The sequence below is a fragment of the Sparus aurata genome, chromosome 5, assembly GCF_900880675.1.
Source record: "Sparus aurata chromosome 5, fSpaAur1.1, whole genome shotgun sequence".
In the NCBI taxonomy this organism is placed as follows: domain Eukaryota; kingdom Metazoa; phylum Chordata; class Actinopteri; order Spariformes; family Sparidae; genus Sparus; species Sparus aurata.
In genome coordinates, this window is record NC_044191.1 from 34,530,606 (window position 1) to 34,548,329 (window position 17,724).

A 17,724-nucleotide genomic window follows, 5' to 3' on the forward strand; every position below is an offset into this window, starting at 1 on the left:
TAAACATGTGAGCATGAAGCTGCGAATTCAAATGCCAGTGTTGTAAGAAAGAAACTTACTTCCTGTTTCCAGTTTAATAACTTTTTTTTATTGCTTAAAGGGGCACTAAGTACTTTTAACAACTACAAAAAAAACTCAGTTTTAATATTTACAATATAATTAATGATGTATTCAGACAAATAGCAATATTTTAACTCGGAAATCAAAGTAAAACAGGATGAAACTGTCATTTATTCAGTTTATTCATGTGTCACGAACACAAAGAGAGTTTGTTTTGGCAGAAATAAATCTTTCGCCTCTGATTAATGTTTCATTCCTAAACCTACATAAAGGCCTCTGTTCTTTTGTTTGATCATAAACACAAGAGATGACAACACCCAGCTGAGCTCTGAGCTCAGCTGAGAGGAAAACAAAGTGTTGTGGAACTGACTGATGGGTTTATTCAGTGATTCAGTCATGAGGCCCGCAGCCAGCATGAACATGATGGAAACACCTCGGTGTGACGCCATCCTGAGGACAGAGGAGGGAGAGCAGCAGCAGCATGCTTCAGTACACAGCGATGAGGAAATCAAGGGGAGGGCCTTCAAAATAAAAGCACGCAATTGTTGGTCATATGTCATCTGATTACAAATTCAGGCCAGTCTCTCTCTCTCTCTCTCTCTCTCTCTCTCTCTCTCTCTCTATCTATACATATATATATATATATATATATATATATATATATATATATATATATATATATATATATATATATATATATATATATATAGTTTTTTCCTACTCTAGTTTTAAATATATTTTCATTTTGCAGTTTACCTTGGTGAAAATGTGATCAGATTCGTTTTCTTCTTTTACATTCTTTAAAGTTTAAGACTTAGATTTCAAACGTCTCAGCATTTGAATGTGACTGTTTTTAACTACATGCTGTCCTGTATGGTTTTCTGCCGTTTATCTTTTATGCACATCAGTTTTATTTGTGTTTTGTCATATTGCTTATCATCTGCTATAATCTTTATGCGCCCATTCTGTTTTTTTATTTTAAAAAACAATTTATTTGTGCTCTCAACATCATTGTCAAAGATTTTCTGAGATTTAAATAAAAGCTGAATGAATGAATTAAAAAAGTTATTTAATTTATTAATTTACTTAATAAGTTGCTAAACTAACATTACCAACAGTCAGAGATTTAAAAAAAGAGATTTGTCCTATTTTATATCTGTTATACTTTTACTTCTTATCTGTTATAATTTTTATGTACACAGTCTGTTTATTAATTTGTTGTTTCTGTTTGTTTCCTTTTTTTTGCATCTATTCTGTTTTTTTTGTTTTTTATTTGTGCTCCCAACATCATTGAAAATTAGGTCTTGCCTTTAATGATTTTTCAATAATAATAATAATAATAATAATAATCATAATCATAATAATAATAATTTAAATAAAGATTGAATTAATTAATGAAAAAAGTTATTTTATTTTATTTCATTTTTTAGAACGTAATAGCTCACTTAACCAAATTTAAAACATTTAAAATAAATAAATGAAAAATAGAAAACAGAGAAATTAAAAACTGGAAAAAATGTAAAAATTTAAACCCAACCCAGATATTGAGTGGACTTCATTGACTTCATTGAGTGGAGATCTTAAAAAAAAAAAAAAGGTTTCTATTCTATATCTGTTATACTTTGGAATTAATCTTGAAACTCGGAACTTTTAAAAAATGTCTAAGCGGTTACGCATTTTATTTTGAAAGGGTACTCCGGAAGCAGCGGTTGTGTAACCAGGTACTTGACACCTGAAGCGAAGGAATTCAGTTTGAAGAAAAAACAACAACCAGGAAGTTAAAGCGAGGAGGAAACGAAGTCCGTGTGGAGGAGCATCAAACTCTGAGGAGCTTTTAATCCGCGTATAAAGTCCAGTTCAGTCCAGAGGAACCAGGTTCGGCGGGTTCGGCTGTGAAAAAGGACTGCTTCCAACAAAATGGACATTGATCCGGTAGGTGATCCGGCGGTTCTGTGTGTGTGTGTGTGTGTGTGTGTGTGTGTGTGTGCTGAGCCGTCACCATGTTGAGACTCGACGTGCAACAGGTGGATCCGCACACAGAACCACTTTCAAACTGTCGAACCGAGTCTGGACTTTACTTACAAGCAGTGTGTGAGGCTTTAACTCCACTTTGTAGAGAGAGGAAGTCCAACAGGTTCCGAACAAAAATGGCCTGAAGTTCCACCCCGCCGCTGCTGCTGCTGCTGAAAGCATCCGAACAGTACCGAACCGAACCGAACCGAACCGGTGTTATTCATCAAGATCACACGATTAACTTTACATTTAGTGACGTCACACACCTTATATGTGCATTTCCAGGGTTTTATTTCAGTTTAAAAGTTGATTTTTAGCCGTTCATTGCTGCCGACGCCTCCATTAAAGGGCCAGTCTGTAGTTTTTCGAACTCCAGAATTTTAATATTTACATTATTAATGACGTCACAAGACAAAAACTCAGAGATATTTATGATTCCTATAAGTGCTTAAAGAAGGACAATAAGGTCCACGGATGTAGGAGCCGATCGATGTGACTCTTTCAGGGTCGAAAGTGATTATTAGAAAGCAACGACACCGAAAACTGATGTTTGACATCGATAAAGATTTTTGTTTTTACTGAAAATGACTGTTGCTGCTCTTTAGTACAATTCCCAGTTACTTCACTTGACTATTTCCTTTTTTCTGCTACTTTTCTCCTTCCTCTCCACTGCTTTTTATGTAAAACATTATGTTACCAATTACAGATTCAGATCATTCAGGTCAGATAGTGTTTGTGGGCAGGACGTCGTATGAGAGGACGCTGAAGTTATTTTATTTTATCTGACAGAATAATCCCAGAGATTGATAATCAGAAAAATGCTGCCAGATTACCCGACGCTAGAAAGGTGGCAGGGTCCGCCACGTATAAACAAAGTAAAACAGTATTAAATTGTGTTGTTCTTTAAGGTCAGTTTTTTCATTTACTCATTAAAACAAAGAGAGTTTTTCTCTTCTGATAACATTTCTTCCCCCAAAACTACAGACTGCTCCTTTAAAAGAGTCACTCTAACTGAATTCTAGCAACTGTTAGAGATGAAACCCGACCCAGAGAAGCTCACAGCGTTTAATTAATTGACACATATCTCTGTTATGGGCCCGTCTTATTAAGTCTCTGGTGGAAACTGTTTGAGTTTACTGCTCGCTAGCTTCCGTTACAGAGAACCGTTGGCCTTATTCTGACACATATAAATGGAGGTCACATGTTGTATTAACAAATCTGTGGCGAGAGAAGAAGTTATTTATATGACGCCCTGCACATTCATGTTTAAACTGAACTGAAAAGAGATTCATAATAACTTACTTTTAAACCTGTCAGACATTTTAAATGATGCCTGAGATTGTTGTCTTTGGTAACTTGAGGTCATTCAAAGACTCCCAGGACCTCGAAGGAGGAAATCTAAAAAAATACTTTAGTTTTATTTATGCAAGAGATGGTAGAAGCCTGGAGTCAGCGTTCACAGGACGAGGGTTCATGGGGTGTGATGTGGATCTGTTGGAGGCCACTGACATGAACATGAACTTTGCTTCCTCTGCTGACCTGTTTAAAAAAACGGACTTCTGTGGTTTTGAAACTGAACTTTCCCTCTCTTTGAAACGTTCTCCAGCTTCACCGCTGGGCTAAACCAACAAGCCTTGTTTTCCTGCAGCCTGCAGCGTTTCCTCGTGTCACTTTTCACGTCAGCGTTTATTAGAGAGCTCTCTGACGGTCTATTGTTTGCTTGTGGACTGAAAATCCCGCCATGTGCACTCACAGATTCAGGGGTTTTTCACATTTGACTAGATAAGGACGAGAGCGGTGAAGACAAATAAAATATTTTTGCATTTACAGCAGCGGTTAACGTTTAGATTGATCTCATTTACATCCGAGCGTTGCCTCATCTGACAGGCTTTTGTTTGAGCGGACGAGTTTTTCCGGGCGACTGAAGTCACGCTGCTTTGGTTTGATACAGCCGACAGTGCAGGGAACATCTTGTACTTGTCATATTTCTGTCTGCGAGCGTCGATACTTGATATCTGTCAGCCATGAGTGGGTTTAACTGACCTACTAACTCTGTTACAGGAAAGGCAGCGAGTTAAAAACCTGGTTTGATGGCACGTAAACAACGACGCACATCAAAACATCTGATGAGACGTGGACGTGCGTGATTTAACGGGGAGATAAAAAACAGAATGCGTGAAATAAAAATGCAACAGTAGCGACACATGTTGCACAAACCAGCAGCTCCAGAGGGAAATATAAAGAGTGAGGGATGACGGAGAAACATGAGCCGAGACAACAATGAAGGAAGAGAGATAATGGAGAGCAAGACAGGAAACAATGGATAGAAGGCAGCCCGGGATAGAGAGAGAGAAGGAAGGAAGGGAGGGAGCGTGACACAGCAGAACCTGCTCTGTTTCCTGGAGACGGCTTTGTTTACAGTCTGATCCTGACTCATGGGACGTGGAAGTCACCGTACGCAGACTCAGACAAACATCACACTGCGTACAACATGCATGCTTTTAGAAATCACACCTACAAACAGTCGTTTGACAGCCGGCAGCTGTCACAGGCAGCAGCCCGAGAGACTGAGAGGACTCTCAGAACCAGCACCAGCTGTCACGCTCTTTGTTGGCTGACAAAACTGGGGGTCAACAGAAAACACATTATTAGAAATCAAGTAGACTGAAAAATGTGGGTATTTTGGGACCGATTTTCATCTGCAGGAAGAAAGTCTTAATGTCAAAATGTTGTGCAACCAGTGATGAAACAATCTAAAGGACAGTTTACTCAAGTTCTGCTCTGAAGTACAGTTTAAGAAGTGTGTTCAAGAGGAAGCTACATTCTGTACACGGAGTCATCGGCTGGATTAAGAACTGTGCAACATGAGCATTCAATAAAATCACTAATCACGATCACAATCAAACATCAATCTGTCAGCTTAAACTTTTACTTTATTCCAACTAAAGGATAAGAAGGATTGTATTTCAGCTGACGCGTGTTCTGCATGTTCCTCAAATAAATCTCCTGACTGAATTTTTTTCTGTCCGGTCTCAGGAGCGAGGAGAGGCTGCAGAGCCGGTGCCGAAGGACAAGGTGCAGACTTTGAAGGATCAGGTAGACGGAGTGAAGAACATCATGACGGAGAACGTGGACCGGATCCTGGCCCGAGGAGAGAGACTGGACGACCTCATGGACAAGTCGGAGGACCTGCAAGCAGGGGTCAGTCTTACCTCAGGTTAATCCTTCTAATGGTGTGAAAGTGGGTTGAGAGGTTGTGTGATGACACAGATCCTTTTGTGGTTCACTATACGTCTGTTTTTGTTTGACATCAAGACATCAGAGCGAGGAGGATGAGGGTGCTGCAGATGCACAGAGACACAGGGCTCCAATACTTCAGTTTATACAACTTATATTGGGCTGCAAATTACACACATTAGCATAATTTCACCTGCCACACTGCCAGACGGTCCGTCACAGTAATTGTTCTCCGTCAAATTGCATTTTTCTTGCCCGACCTTGAATTACACCTTTTGTCTCCGGTTCAAATGAATCACCGTGCAGACTTTATAGTTCCTCTTCGTGGTAGACAGTTTGATTTAGTCGTAGCAGGAAAGACACGGCTGGAACTGATGACATTAACGATGGCTCTGTTAAGTACACCTGTGCTTTATCTGCAGTGATACTGTGGATCAAACCTTCCCTCTTAGTCTATATTCATTATCTGAAGCGTGACTTCCTCACCTGCGGTATCAAGTGACATTCACAGTGGCTCCGTTCCATTTAGCTGTGCCAGTGAACCAGCAAGCACGACACCTGGCATGAACAAAGGAGTCATTATCAGTCCACCTCCTCCAGGTGTCTGGAGCTGGTAGCAAAGACTCACCTCAACCTGCCACACAAAAAGTAGCCATTATTAAGCTAACAGTGCTAACGTAGCTCCGTGCAAAGAGAACAAAATCAGATCACCTCCGCTAAGTTAAAGTGTACCGTCGAGATATGATGTATGAATTACTTATTTGATATAGTACATCTTATAGTTGATCTTGTTTGTAGATTCTGGTTCAGTGAAAACTGGTTTCAAAGCCTGGACCATGGCCATGTCACCTTGGACTGAACCAGTTTAACCATTTCCTGTACTCCCTGACTTTATTCTAAGCTAAGTTACTAGTCCCATTCACACTGCTGTTTGGTTGAGAGGATCCTGCGCCAGTTCTCCTCCTCTGTGTGAGTGTCTCGAAGGCGACGAGGGGTGAAATCTCACTCCGGCACTGATCCGCCTCTGGAAGTAGAATCAGAGGCGCAGTATTGGCGATCCGAACCGAACCCCTGAGAACGAATAGGCCGGCTGTGTGTATCAGGTCCTTCACTCAACTAAATAAAGAGAAATGTCCCATAAAGAAACGTTACAAGGAACAAACAACGGTAATGTAGTAACTTATATGAGGAAAAAAAATACCACAGATATACGTGGAGAAGTGTCTGTCCTCCTGTCTGTCCCCCTGTCTGTCCCCCTGTCTGTCCTCCTGTCCGTCCTCCTGTCCATCCTCCTGTCTGTCCCGCTGTCCGTCCCGCTGTCCGTCCTCCTGTCTGTCCCCCTGTCTGTCCTCCTGTCCGTCCCGCTGTCCGTCCTCCTGTCCGTCCTGCTGTCTGTCCCGCTGTCTGTCCCGCTGTCCGTCCTCCTGTCCGTCCTTCTGTCTGTCCTTCCGTCTGTCCCGCTGTCTGTCCTCCTGTCTGTCCTCCTGTCCGTCCTCCTGTCTGTCCCGCTGTCTGTCCTGCTCTCTGTCCTCCTGTCTGTCCTCCCTACTCATCACGTTTCTGCCCGAAAAACAGCGTCCGTCACCAGCAAAAAACTTAAACTCACCAAGTGTTTGTGTTGAAAAAAAAAAATCACGGTGATAGTCAGCCATCCGGACCGAGACTTCATTGAACTTTCCCTCAGAAAATGGCCTCTGTCCCTGCGAGTGAGGGAGTCAGACAGCTTCCAGTTTACTGATGGTGATTATGTAATTATGTAATTTAGAGTGAAAAACGTAACTTTCCAGGATGTTTGGTGGGTCAGTATCTCAACCACTACACATCATAACAGCATCCATATGATTATATAAACTGTCCGCTGGTTTAGATTGACAGATGGACACCTGGGGAAACACCTTGAAAACACCCCGACGTCATCATCATGACGTGTACCGTCACGCCTCTTTAGGAATCACACAGCGGTTCGTCTTTCAGGCGGAGCTGCTTCGCTCTGTGTGAACGACCAATGGCTGACCAATGCTGCTTCTCTGTGTGAGAGGAGCTACAGACTGCTAGCTCCAGCTATATATCTACAGCACAGACAAGAGAGTGAATAATCCTAAAACACCAAGGCAGCGTCCAAACAACAGGTCTGATCCTGTTTGTTTATCAGAACTTAGTGTCTGGACTCTCAGACGCTCCTGATCAGGTCAGATTCTTGTGTCCGGGTGTCAATCGCCCCGCTGTTGTGAACCACTTTATCAGAAATCAGCTGATCCTCTCGTCTCTCTCCACTCAGGCTCAGCACTTCAAGCAGACGTCTCAGAAAGTGGCTCGCTCCTTCTGGTGGAAGAACGTCAAGCTGGTCGTGGTCATCGTGGTGGTCGTCCTCATCATCGTCCTCATCATCATCCTGCTGGCCACCGGAGTCATCCCCACCAGCGCCCCCGTGCCTCCTATAGTCCCTCCCACCCCAAAGCCATAAACACACGCGTGATGTACATATAGACGTAATTAAATCAGAAACAAACGCATTCCTTTTTGCACAGAATACAAAGTAATATATAGACTCGAGCGTATCACTGCTGTCCGGTGAAACCTTCGTCACTTCTGTCTTAGTTTATCGGAGGTCAAGGACTTCATGCTTTGGTTGAAGGAACTTTAATGACAATTTTGAAAATCATTTTTAAAAGCACAAATCAGTGTAGCCGTTTTATGATTCGGGTCTGCAGACAGTCTGAAGTGTTCACCTGACAGCAGCATGAAAACACTCTCTGTGTTTCACCACCAGCGGTTCAGATCGTCACTTCAGCGCGTGTGTGGATGGAAACGATGAATGTGGGTTTTCTCCAGCGCCTCGCCTTTGAATGAGATATGCACCTTTTTTTTTTTTTTTTTTTTTTAACCAAGGATTGTTTGTGTAGTTTAAAAAAAAGAAAAGAAATTTGTTGCTGACATTGGACGAATCTGTAACAATTTTTTAGGTCAGGAGATATTTAACGAAACGTTTGTTACCATGTGTCACTTTTCAAAGTGCCTGCAGTTACTTCAAAGAAGACAATCTAGAAAAAAAAATATCATTTTGTTGGAATTTTTGTTTCAACGTGTCGTTGGTGTTGAGGTCTTGCTGTTAACGACTCAGCATTTGCAGTTACGCTGTTTTTCTACTCGACAACAGAATCGCTTAGTAAAACCGATCACATTCACTCGTCACTCACTGTGTTGAACTCTACCGCAGTTTAAATGTGTTACTTTGGTGTTTTGGATCCAGTAAACAAACCGCCGGGCTCAGCTGTTAAAGGTCGCCTGGTGTCGGAGGATCCGGCTCTTCCAGCCGACCAGCTGAGAGCCGGATCATTTCCAGCCCCCCCGGTTCCTCCTGCAGGGTTCAGCTCCACACACTCGACCCTCACGGCTTATTCCTAGAAAAATGTTCCTCTGTCCGCCTTTTCTCTGCTGTTACTTAAGCAGTTCAGCTTAACCGGGGTCAAAATCTTTCCCATGATGAAATGTAAATACATCCTCACCTTTATGTATATTTGCAGCAACCAGCGTGTTGAAGTTCTTTTTAGAGGATATTTATTTAACGCTTAACGTCAGTCTAGTTCTTTCTTTTTCTCCTAATCGCTCATCCACACTGATTTATTATTAAGAAATGGTACCGATCAATCACTCTGCTGTGAATCATTTTCTAGAAGGACGTTTAGAAAACTGTTCTCACTCTCACGCTGACCGGATCAATGCAGCGTCGTGAGACGTCTTCAACTTGAATTCCTGCTAATTTCTGATTAACAGAACTCTGGAAGCTCTTTTCTCCTGATTGTCTTTGTGGTATTTAACGGTTTTAACTGTCTGATATGAAATAAATAGTATTTACCTTCAGCTCTGTTGTGATCGTGCTTCTTTTGTTAAGGTGCCACAAGATGGCGGCAGAGAGCTCAGCTGGTCTGAGACGAGATGCTTTACTCAGATCAGTCTTAAAGTTCAGTTCTCCCACTCTGATCAGTTAACTCACAGTTTCCTAACGAGCTGCTAATCAATGGCAGGAAGTTAAAACACTGCGAGTGTGATAACATCTATTAACTGCTTTATTATTATGTTAGTACTAAATGTTGTGAACACCTCAGACAGTGAAGAAGGAGACATCTAGTGTATTTATAATGAGGGAGAAGGAGCAGGTGTCATTTTAATGAGTTTAATGTTGTAATAATATAATAGAGAATTATCATGTGTGCGACGTGTTAAAACATGTGTGGATGGGATCTTTAGATGGGCAGGGTTTTGTTACACCTTCCAGGAAAATGTCCTGGAATGTCCTGAATGTTCAGGAAGTTCAAGTGTCCATTCTGCGGCCGCTTCAGGTGCGTTAGATTCGTGACAGGTTTGGCATGAGCGCAGCAGGAGACGAGACGGACATGGTGAGTTAACAGTCGTCTTGTGTTTCTAAGCTTTTATTGCTTTACTGTTATGATTAGAGTAAGACATATAGAGAGGAAAGGATTGTTGTTTTATTTTGATAGGATGATTTTTCAGGTTAAAACCCCTCAGAGGACATAAGACACTTTATTTGTTATTGTAGACAAGCATTAAATTATGTGTAATAACTCGAAACAGAAGCAACGAAATGATTCAGATTTAAATTTAATAAACATGGATCTGATGAAGCACCGCACATTTTAACTCTGCTCTGGTTTTTATATCCTGCTGGGAAGTTTAATCTATGGCTAACCACATCATGCACCAAACTTTAAAAGGAAGAAGTAAAATTAAATACAAATGTAAAAGTAACTAGTAACTAGAGCTGCATAAATGTAATGTAATAGAGTAAAAGTATGAAGGAACTATCCAGCACAATAATCCAGAACCTTCTGCAGTCTGTAAATTAAAGGTTATTCTGAAATATAGAAGTGCTGCTGACTCAACCTGACAGTCACTCTTTCATCACTTTAACTTTTTCTGTTTCCCCGGCCCAGGAGCGAGGAGGAGTGGACTCAGAACCGGCACCACAGAGCCGGACACAGAACCTGAGCCGTCAGATAAATGAAGTCATGGACACACTGAAGGGGAACATAAACCGACTCTTACAGCGACACGAAAACCTGGCCGACCTCCTCAACAAGACGGAGGAAATGAAAGACGGGGTCAGTGTCTCTGTGGATTCTTACTCACCTGTTAAATAACGAGGATGTTAATCAATAACCTCTGTGATCATCATGACGTTCAGAACTGAAATGAACCTGATTTAAACTTAAAGCATGTTTTTATGAAGGCATCGTTCCAGCTGCACCTCGCTGGGTGATTAAGCTCATTAACTTTCTGCACAGGTGATGAAGTTCCTGCTTTCTGTCCAACCTGTTGTTCAAGTTTGATTCATTCCGGTAAACGTGACTCTTTCAGTAATTGCATGTTATCATCGCAGGAAGTACGTCCTGCAGAACAACTTCCTGCTAACAGTCTGATTAATCGTAGCAGGAAAACAGGCCACTGATATTACTCATGGTGGTGTTCCATTTAGCTTTGCAAATGAGCCAAACAATCAAGGGTTTTAATGCCAGTGTAGTTTTTGTAGTTCTCTGCAGGGACACGTTGAGGAGTTTGAGGTCTGTTTTCTATGTGTTGCTTCACCGGTTTGTCTCGTCGTTCTCAGGCAGATCAGTTCAAGAAGACGTCGGACAAAGTGGCTCGCTCCTACTGGTGGAAGAACGCCAAGCTGATCGTGGTCCTCGTGGTGGTTGTCCTCATCGTCGTCGTCATCATCGTCCTGCTGGCCACCGGAGTCATTCCCACCAGCGCCCCCGTGACTTCTATAGCCCCTCCCACCACCATTAAACCATAAACACAAGTAGAAGTAGATTATGAATAAAACAGGAGCGAGGACAGAACCTTGAGGTGCCCCTCAGCGATTAAAACGCAGATTGATTTGGTCTACAAACGTCAGTTATCCACAAAAAATCCAGACGATTCTAACTGTGGTTCTGTTCTGAGAGCCCACTGGAGGATTCCTGAACAGCACTGGGTCCAGTTTCTTTAAATAAACATCACGATGATCCAGTTTTCTAACTCCAGCTCGGAGACGGCGTTCCCGCTGCTGTGAAGCTGCTGCGACGGAAAACAAGCAGGACTCTGGGAGGCACAAGACCTTCACACTTTAACATGTGGCTCTGGTTCTGATAATCAATAAACACACGGCCCGGGTCAGCTGGGCGAGGTCAGCTCTCAGGTCCACGTCTGTTCCCACACTTCTAGTCTTCTGGAGGATCAGCTGAGAGAGATCATTTAGAGAGCCGCCGTGATTCCTGCTGTCGGACCTCAGAGTTACTAGAAATTCAGATTAATTAATGTCACCACCTGCATTCACTTGACCATGATTGGATGACACCTGTCGCCAGGTTTATAAAATGCTTGTTTGATTGTTGTCCTCCATTTTGTGTCCTGATGAAGACCTTCAAATCGGTTGTTTTTTTTTGTTTTGAATAAAAACGCTTTAAAGTCTGATTCAAGTGTTTTTGTTCCTGCTCCACACGAGTGCACAAAGTTCCTCTGGTGTGCTGACCTTTTTCTATAAGAGTCAGTATAAAAGACAGTCCTTGAACACACCACTGCCTCTTTTTCACAGTGCTTGAGAGACTTATTCAATGCAATATTCCTGTTCTGCTTCAGCAGGTCTCTGTGTGTGGAAGGTTTGTTTTGTTTCTGTTCGATTAGCAGAATTTACAAGATACATTTTCTGTTATTCAATGTACTTTGATAGTTTAATGCTCCGTATTATAAAAGTGTTTATTTTTTCTTCTTTGCTGTTGGTTGAGCTGACACAAGATGGAGACAGAGACACAGACTCTCCTCCTCAGCTCTCCAGGGATTCCCCTGCAGCTCCTCTGTTTGTGCCTGGTTTCTGTTTTAGTTCAGTCACAGGCGTTAAAGCAAAACCAGCACGGTTAAGCAACTGCAAAATGCCACAACGACATTTTTGTGGAGGTGTTCACCCCGTGGAAAAGGACTTAACCTCGGGAGACATTAAAAACAAAAGTGGGTCACGTTAGTTTGAGTACTGTGAAGAATGCAGTAAAAAAAAAAGAGGGTATATTACAAATCAGGCCCAGCTGGTGAGGCGAGCTGCCAGAATGCCTTCTTGGTGCGAACATCTGTTTAGGATACTTGAAACGTTTAAAATCTATTGACTGATTTATCTGTCGTTGGGTTTTTATCAAATATTTCTTCACATTATTTTATCTAAGACATATCCTAACTGCAGCTCCTTCTGTGTGACATCACGGTGAACTATCCCTTTAAATGTGTTTTTATTTCCAGTAACTTCAGAGACAAAACACATCAAACATTCCAGACTGCATTCAAACCAAACTGTCACCTGTAGAAGAGCTGCGGTGAGGGAAAAACAGGCTGCTGAACAGGTCGTAACAGGCTCGCCTCCGCTGTCGACTCAACAGCAGTGAACCTCTCTTTGTCCCGACACATTCAATGTGCTGTTGTGTCAACAAGTGGTGACTAAAATATTAATGTTTTACATCCCCGTGACAAAAGTCCTGCTGGGTTTTTGGAACAACAGACTCTTAGAAAAACACAAACAAGAATCCAGTGAAAGCTCGTTTGTTAGTGATGGGAAGTGAGCCTGGACTCAGACGGCTGCAGTCATGCGGATGTGAGCCTGCCATCCATGGACGAGTTGTTGGACGACGAAGTGGAGGGAGGCTGGTCCAGCATGCTCAATGTGCTCTTTGTTTCCATGCTGCTTTTCCCAGAAGAAGGCTTTTGTTGGTTGAGCTCTGACCTGACAAAGTCTCATGTGCTGCCTCTGTCACAAAATGACAAATACTCCATGATGACATGCAGATGTGTTACAGGGAGTTATGAGAACTTTGATGATGCAACAGTGAAATGAATGTGATGGAAAGTAACAGCTGATGAAGGTCAACACTCAGTTATCTTATACTACTATACTAATAGTGTCCTAATTAACACTATACTAACAAAATACTTTACTATCTTATCCTATACTTTACTGTACTTTGCTATGCTATGCTACACTTTCTATACTCTAGTCTACTATACTAAAACTAATACTATCTAATACATAACCTATACTATACTATAGTATATTATTCTATACTAACACTACACTATACTATGTTATACCCTCATATCCAATTATATACTGTACAACACTGTACTATACTAATAGTATCCTACATCAACACTATACTAACAAAATACTTTACCATCTTATCCTATACTTTACTGTACTTTGCAATGCTTTGCAATGCTATGCTATCCTAGGCTACACTATGCTTTATTATGCTATGCTATGCTATGCTATGCTATGCTATGCTACACTTTCTATACTCCAGTCTACTATACTAAAACTAATACTATCCAATACATAACCACCACTATACTAAACTTTGCTATGCTAGGCTATGCTATGCTATGCTATACACTGTACTTTCTCTCCTCCAGTCTAATATACTAAAACTAATACTATCCAATACATAACTCATACTTTACTATAATTTTCCTAAACTTTGCTATGCTATGCTATACTATACTTTGCTATGCTATGCTATGCTATGCTATGCTATACACTGTACTTTCTATACTCCATATACTAAAACTAATACTATCCAGTACATAACCACCACTATGATATACTTTGCTATGCTATGCTATACTGATTACACTAACAATACTACTACTATTAATTGTATCCTAAATTAACAATATAGTAACACTATACTTTACTATAATTTTCCTAAACTTTGCTATGCTATGCTATGCTATGCTATGCTATGCTATACACTGTACTTTCTCTCCTCCAGTCTACTATACTAAAACTAATACTATCCAATACATAACTCATACTTTACTATAATTTTCCTAAACTTTGCTATGCTATGCTATACTATACTTTGCGATGCTATGCGATGCTATGCTATGCTATGCTATGCTATACTATCCTAGGCTATGCTATGCTTTATTATGCTATGCTAAGCTATGCTGTACTTTCTATACTGTAGTCTACTATACTAAAACTTATACTATCCAATACATAACCAACACTATACTATACTTTGCTTTGCTATGCTATACTGATTACACTAACACTATACTTTACTATAATTTTCCTGAATTGTGCTATGCTATACTATGCTATGCTATACTATACTATACTATACTATACTTTGCTATGCTATACTATACTATACTATACTATACTATACTATACTTTGCTATGCTATGCTATGCTATGCTATACTATGCTATGCTATGCTTTACTATACTATGATATGCTATGCTATGCTATGCTATGCTATACTATGCTATGCTATACTGACTACACTAACACTATACTGTATTAATTGTATCCTAAATTAACAATATACTAACACTATACTATAATTTTCCTAAAGTTTGCTATACTATGCTATGCTGTGCTATGCTATGCTATACACTGTACTTTAAATACTACTTTCTATACTAAAACTAATACTATCCAATACATAACCAACACTATACTATATTTTGCTATGCTATGCTATGCTTTACTATACTATGATATGCTATGCTATGCTATGCTATGCTATACTATGCTATGCTATACACTGTACTTTCTATGCTCCAGTCTACTATACTAAAACTAATACTATCCAATACATAACCAACACTATACTATACTTTGCTATGCTATGCTATACTGATTACACTAACAATACTACTACTACTGATTGTATCCTAAATTAACAATATAGTAACACTATACTTTACTATAATTTTCCTATACTTTACTATACTTTGCTATGCTATGCTATGCTATTCTATATTAGCTCATTCACTACAACATCCTGATGTTACAGCAGTATCAGTAGTTTTAGTGATAATGGTTGTAGAAGTAGTAAAAGTGTTGTAACTATAATGTGTGTTTGATAAATGATGATGTGTCTTTTTCTGACTTCAGTGAAAAACAGTGTCATCACTCCAAACTCACTGATTTTGATAAGGCGTCTGTATTCTAAGCTTTGGCTCAGACAGAAACACATGTTGCAGGAAACAGAAGCAGTTAAAGGACCAGGCTCCTTCCTGCTTCCCTTCGATAACAGCACATCATCAGGAGTATTAAATGCAGTTTTTTTTTGATAAGTTGTGTTTATTCAAGGTTCATTCGGCCTGTGTTGACAGAGTGGAGCACCACCCAGCTCTCCAGCTCTTTACCATGAAAGAGCGATATCACCAAACTTCACACAATTAGTGAGTCTTAACTCTTCAGCGAGGAATGTGGCTGGAAAACAATATTGACTTTTAATAATACAGGTCTTTTCTAAGACATATATCGCAATTTAAATAAAAACAGTCTGGGGGAAAATCCATTTTATACATCCAATCACATGCTGCACATACAGCACTGACATGTTATATAATCTAGTTTTGGTTTCATTTCCCCGCTGGGCTCGCCCCATTCGCTGCCCAGCATCCCAGTGCTCCCAGTAGGGCAAAGTTTAACCTTAAAAAAACATATGTGGCAAAAATAATCTGATAAAAAGTGAGTGGGGACAAAGAATATGATTCAAAATCTCCCAAGGACGCGTGGGAACTGATTAAGTTTAGAGGTTGATAGTATCATATCCACTTATTCATACTTCTGGGATTTCGATTTTACAAGGAAGAATTCACATTATGAGTCAATAAAATAACCGTTTGAGATTTTAGGAAGTAATTTATGAATTACTTCCTGTTTCCAGTTTTTTTTCACCTTCAATCTTTTCAGCTCTGGATCCCCGATTTTCCCACATCCTCTTTTCATGTGTGCATCTTTGGATACAGATTCAAGGGAACTGATGTTCTGAATCAATCATGCAGCTACTATCTAATAATCGTGATGTCTCGGTTATGTTCAGATCTTTTCCTAATCAGAGGGGGTTAATGGGTTCTGTCTGATGGTGTTGTGTTTGGCACGAAAGTGCCACCGAATGAATCGAAACACTGTCGGAAAGAATTTTAATTGCCCCTCCGAGTGACGTAGTTGAAGCCACAATGGAGTTATGTTGTCTGCCTGTCTTATCATAACGCAGCACTCATGATTCAGTCTAAGTGACTGACGGCCTGCTGTTCTGTAGCTGTCCTTCAAAAAGAAACCCAGTGGTCTCCGTATGACCCAGCGGACCTCATTATGTAGAACTGTATCATGAAGGAGTCTGAAGCAAGACAAGGACGCCATTGTTCTGTTTTCAATTAAAGTAAACCACAGTTACAGGATAGGCCTACTATACAGACGTAAAGAATAAAGATTATATGACAGAATGCTGTTGCAGGACATAAATGACACTCAGTACAATAAGATCATTTCACTTTTTAGTGCCACAGACTCGCTGTCAGTCCCTGTGAGGATATTATGTGACTATTCCACATGTTTCTCACAAGGGTGGACCAGCAGCCACCTTCTTATAATCTCAAGCAGGGAACACCCATCAGTGACCCAACAGCACACAATGTTCTGACTAGAAATGGACCGGTTGAGTGCTTGGGTCAGGGACATACAGAGAGGATGAGCCCGGAGAAGCTTTCAGACTGTCAGCAGCAGCATAAAGACATCAGGATGTTTGTGATGTGTCTGTTGGGCAGCTCCTTCTACTTTCCCTGCTGGATGAAGGAGATAAGGAAATGTCACAGTAGGGTCTGAGTGCTGCTGCGTTCAGGGGCCCCTGGTAATTTAACACACATTTTTATGATACAAATATGACACTTAGAAGCTAATCTATGAATATTATTTTGAGGTCAGTAAGACATTTTTTGGAAATAAGTCATTACTTTGACGTACGTTATTATCTCAGTCATTACAAACATTAGCATAGGTGTTCATATGGACGTCATGGAAGTTTAAGGGGAAGTTAGAGGTGTTCACAGGGAAGGTATAGGTGTTCATATGGACGTTATAACAGTTCATATGGACGTTAAAGGTGTTCACAGGGACGTTATGGGTGTTCACAGGGACGTTATGGGTGTTTATAGTGAAGTTAAAGGAGTTCATAGCGACATTAAAGGTGTTTTAGGGACTTTAAATGTGTTTCTAGGTGTTCATAGTGACGCTGTAGGTGTTCACAGGGATGTTATAAGTATTTATGTATTTGTTTATTTAAAAGGGACAATGCACATAAATTTTCAGTTTACACTTAAAATGTAAATATGCCAGAGTTAGCAAAAAAGCTAATTTTCGTCTGTAGTCCCTTGGCATGTTCATGGTGACATTACAGGTGTTCATAGATAGATAGATAGATAGATAGATAGATAGATAGATAGATAGATAGATAGATAGATAACTTTATTTATCCCAGAGGGGAAATTAGGTCATCATAGCAGTGGTACAATACAATCAGAAATACAAATACAATAAGAGTACAATATCGCAGTTTAAAACACTATATACAACAT

At 40.4% G+C, this 17,724-nt stretch overlaps 2 protein-coding genes and 1 long non-coding RNA gene across 3 annotated transcripts; 2 read left to right on the forward strand and 1 right to left on the reverse strand.

Annotated features, from left to right (window-relative positions):
* The first annotated feature begins 1,762 nt into the window (after positions 1–1,762).
* LOC115582398 (vesicle-associated membrane protein 8-like) lies at positions 1,763–9,171 on the forward strand. Its single transcript, XM_030418362.1, has 3 exons — positions 1,763–1,992; positions 5,110–5,274; positions 7,589–9,171. The coding sequence occupies exons 1-3, from the start codon at positions 1,978–1,980 to the stop codon at positions 7,772–7,774; spliced, it is 366 nt and encodes a 121-aa protein (XP_030274222.1). The 5' UTR covers positions 1,763–1,977; the 3' UTR covers positions 7,775–9,171.
* LOC115582403 (uncharacterized) lies at positions 4,989–5,566 on the reverse strand. Its single transcript, XR_003984164.1, has 2 exons — positions 5,504–5,566; positions 4,989–5,414 (listed from the first exon to the last, which is right to left on the reverse strand). It is a non-coding gene; the product is annotated as an uncharacterized LOC115582403 (long non-coding RNA).
* A 232-nt stretch (positions 9,172–9,403) lies between the features above and the next one.
* Positions 9,404–11,702, forward strand: LOC115582397 (vesicle-associated membrane protein 8-like). Its single transcript, XM_030418361.1, has 3 exons — positions 9,404–9,707; positions 10,263–10,430; positions 10,937–11,702. Exons 1-3 carry the CDS (start codon positions 9,678–9,680, stop codon positions 11,123–11,125), a joined length of 387 nt encoding a protein of 128 aa, XP_030274221.1. The 5' UTR covers positions 9,404–9,677; the 3' UTR covers positions 11,126–11,702.
* The last annotated feature ends 6,022 nt before the right edge of the window (positions 11,703–17,724 follow it).